The following is a 2,980-nucleotide window of genomic DNA, read 5'->3' as shown; positions in this document are numbered from 1 at the left end:
AAAAAAAAAAAAAAAAAATATATATATATATATATATATATATATATATAAAATCGTGCACAATATACTTAACAAACATGCTTTATATATATTTTTTGTACTGGCCACAGTGTGGTTAAGGTTTTGCCAGCATCAGCATCACCTGGGCACTTATTAAAAATGCAGAATCTCAAGCCCACTGTAGACCTTCTGAATCAGAGTCTTCATTTTAACAGTACCCCTAGGTGATTCAGATGCACATGGACATTTAAGGAGCCCTACTACTGAGATGTTGGAAGAGACCTATCTCTTCATCACTGAACTAGTCTGAGGAGAATCTTACTTGTATCTTAACTCTCTTAATCTAGTTTTGGATTTAGAATATACCTTCAACCAAAACAATTTATCAGTATGTTCTCTGAAATCTTTTATTCAAAATGTTCATGAAGAGATCAGCTCATTCATTCTTCTTATACATCTTTGGATGCTTACTGTGTGTCCATTAGACAGAGCTAGAAAGTGGCTAAGGATGTAGACCAGGCAGTGTGGCTCCCAAATTGGTGCTCTTAACCACCATGCAACATCTGTTTTATTCATGGCAATGCTCGGGTCTCCAGTTCCAGGGCAAAGCCCATCAGTGGAAGCAATTTGATTGGAAATAACATTCAGATCACCAAGGTATTGTAGTGTTTGTTCAATAGATGGGAGTACGCAACTATTTGTTCCTAAGTCAAGGATAAAAATACCTCCCGATATTTAAGTAAATATTTCATATACTCATATACAGTCACATTTGTCTCACAACAGTAAAATGAATCTCTTTTAATGGACTCAGTACGCTAATAGATCCTATCTTATCTTTGTGAATTGAAAAACATTTTTCTTTCTATGCAATAATCTAGCAAGAGCCACGATAATTCACAGATGACTGAGCTTTAGAGCCAGACAAAACAATAGAGATAAAAGGAAGTGTTTATATAGATGTGAACTGAAATCTCACTGTTGCATAATCACATTTCCTACTGATGAATAACTATCGATGAATACCGTGAAAGTTGGCAATAAATATTTCAATTTGATAAAACAATGTCATATTTCTTGCAGTAGGGTAAAGATTAGGATCATGTAAATAAGAATTTTTTTCCCAAGATTTCAGGCTAAAGGCTAAAAAACAAAGTATCTCTTTCTACCCTTTAAATGTTATACTCCCAATGTCTCCTCTAACCCTAGATGAAAATCCTATTATATAGGTTAGTAGATAGTAAAAACTTAAGCCTTATCTATACAGGAACAGAAACTACCCATGTGTCTGCCATTCGGGAAGACTTAAAAGGTTGTGACTGATGGAACTAGAATTATGTGTATCCATTAAATGTTTTAAGTTAAAACTCATTTTCACATAGGAAGAAGAGCTAGTGATGAGAGTGAACAATATTATGAAGTCAAAATTGAGCTGTTTATTGAGGCCAAATTTATGTCCACTATTGTAAAGAGTAATTAATGTGATTTTTGCCTTCCAGTGTGTATGTACAGAGAGCCATCACTACATGAGATTGGAGAAAAACAGGGGCGCTCGAGGAAAAGTTCCGGAACACCAACCATGAATGGAGGCAAAGTTGTGAATCAAGATTCAACATAGCTGAGAACTCTTCCCTTCGTCCCTCTCTCATCCCTTCCTTTTCTCCCCTTGCCCTTTACCCGTTTCCTTCCAATAAATCCACCCAAGGAGAGGAAAATAAAATGGCAACCCAAGACCCAGTGGCTAAGATTCTGCACTCAAAATCTTTCTTTGTGTAGGATAAGAAAATCGAACCAAAGCTTGCCTGTTGCAATGTGGTAGAAAAATGCACATGCACAAAGATTAGCACACCTAAAAGCAGAGGAAAAAATAAATCAAGACTCCACAAGCATTAAAATAAACTGTGTTGTTATTAATAGAGGGCTAATTGTAATGAAGACATAACTATCATAAAGATGAAATAAAATTATTACCTTAAAGAAAAGGGTTTTGGAAAATTGAACTTACAAATCGATGTAATACCCTAAATACCTTAAACTCTGGATAATTCTCTGGTGTGTGTTTTGTTTTGAATTTGTATTTTCTTTGGACATCTGGAATTGACACATAGTTACGTTCTGTTTTCAGGATTTTTTTTTTTTACCATGATATTGAACATGTATGAATTATAGATTCTTCTATTGCCTATAAGGTATATAGCCAGAAATCATTTAACATCAAAAAAGTTTAAAATTTTATTCTTGAAATTGATATTTAAGATTGTTTCATGCAAAGGATAGCCTTATGTTGAATTTAATGCTATTAGCTGATTTCATTCCTTCCCGAAAAGAGTTTCAGATTCTCCTAGGAGAATATCATATTTTTTTCAAAGGTATTAATTCAGGGGCTCATTTTTTTTGTTTAGCTATTTAGAAAAAAATTTCAGGTTTTAAGGCTGATGTAACTTTTAGGAATTCTTTGCCATTGCCATGCCCAGGCAGTGATAAATAAGTTATGTGCTCATACCATTTTGGTCTGATTTTTTACTTTGTGGACACCTTTGAGAGTATAGGTGCATGTCTAGCTGTCTTAGAGAGCTTTATACCATCTCTTGCAGCAGGAAAGAAGGAAGAGGGGTTTTATATAAAGAAATAAATCCTAAGAAATTGGTGAAAGCAAATTGTATTTGTCTTTGTACCTTACCAGAGTTTTCTGTATGTAGCATTTTCCAAACTTCACCAAGGAATTGGGAGGCATGGCTGTGAAATTCCTAACTTACTTACTATCTTATGAAGCCAGTGAATTGTTTGTTACTGTATATCCTCATTTATAAATCTAGTTGAAAATCAGTCTGTCTCCTAGAGCATAGAAGGAAACTTGTAATGTGCTGAATTTTCAAGGGGTATAGAGAAATAATACGGAATTAACAGCCATGGCTCCAACAGACAGGGTTGTGTGAGCGGCTTAAAGTAGACCCCCCCCCCCCCCCCCCCCAAAAAAAAA

The 2,980-nt window shown here is 34.9% G+C and overlaps 1 protein-coding gene across 1 annotated transcript in view; it reads left to right on the top strand.

The window, feature by feature from the left end:
• FGF12 (fibroblast growth factor 12) overlaps nt 1–2,649 on the top strand; it is a 258,440-nt gene extending 255,791 nt beyond the window's left edge. The window contains exon 5 of the mRNA XM_007467805.1: nt 1,500–2,649. Within this exon, the coding sequence (XP_007467867.1) occupies nt 1,500–1,618 (119 nt within the window). The 3' untranslated portion in view covers nt 1,619–2,649. The remainder of the gene's footprint in view (nt 1–1,499) is intronic.
• The last annotated feature ends 331 nt before the right edge of the window (nt 2,650–2,980 follow it).

Source organism: Lipotes vexillifer, unplaced genomic scaffold (assembly GCF_000442215.2).
Source record: "Lipotes vexillifer unplaced genomic scaffold, Lipotes_vexillifer_v1.1 scaffold228, whole genome shotgun sequence".
Lineage (NCBI taxonomy): Eukaryota > Metazoa > Chordata > Mammalia > Artiodactyla > Lipotidae > Lipotes > Lipotes vexillifer.
Note: the sequence above shows the minus strand (reverse complement) of the source record. Positions and strands in the feature narration are given on the sequence as shown.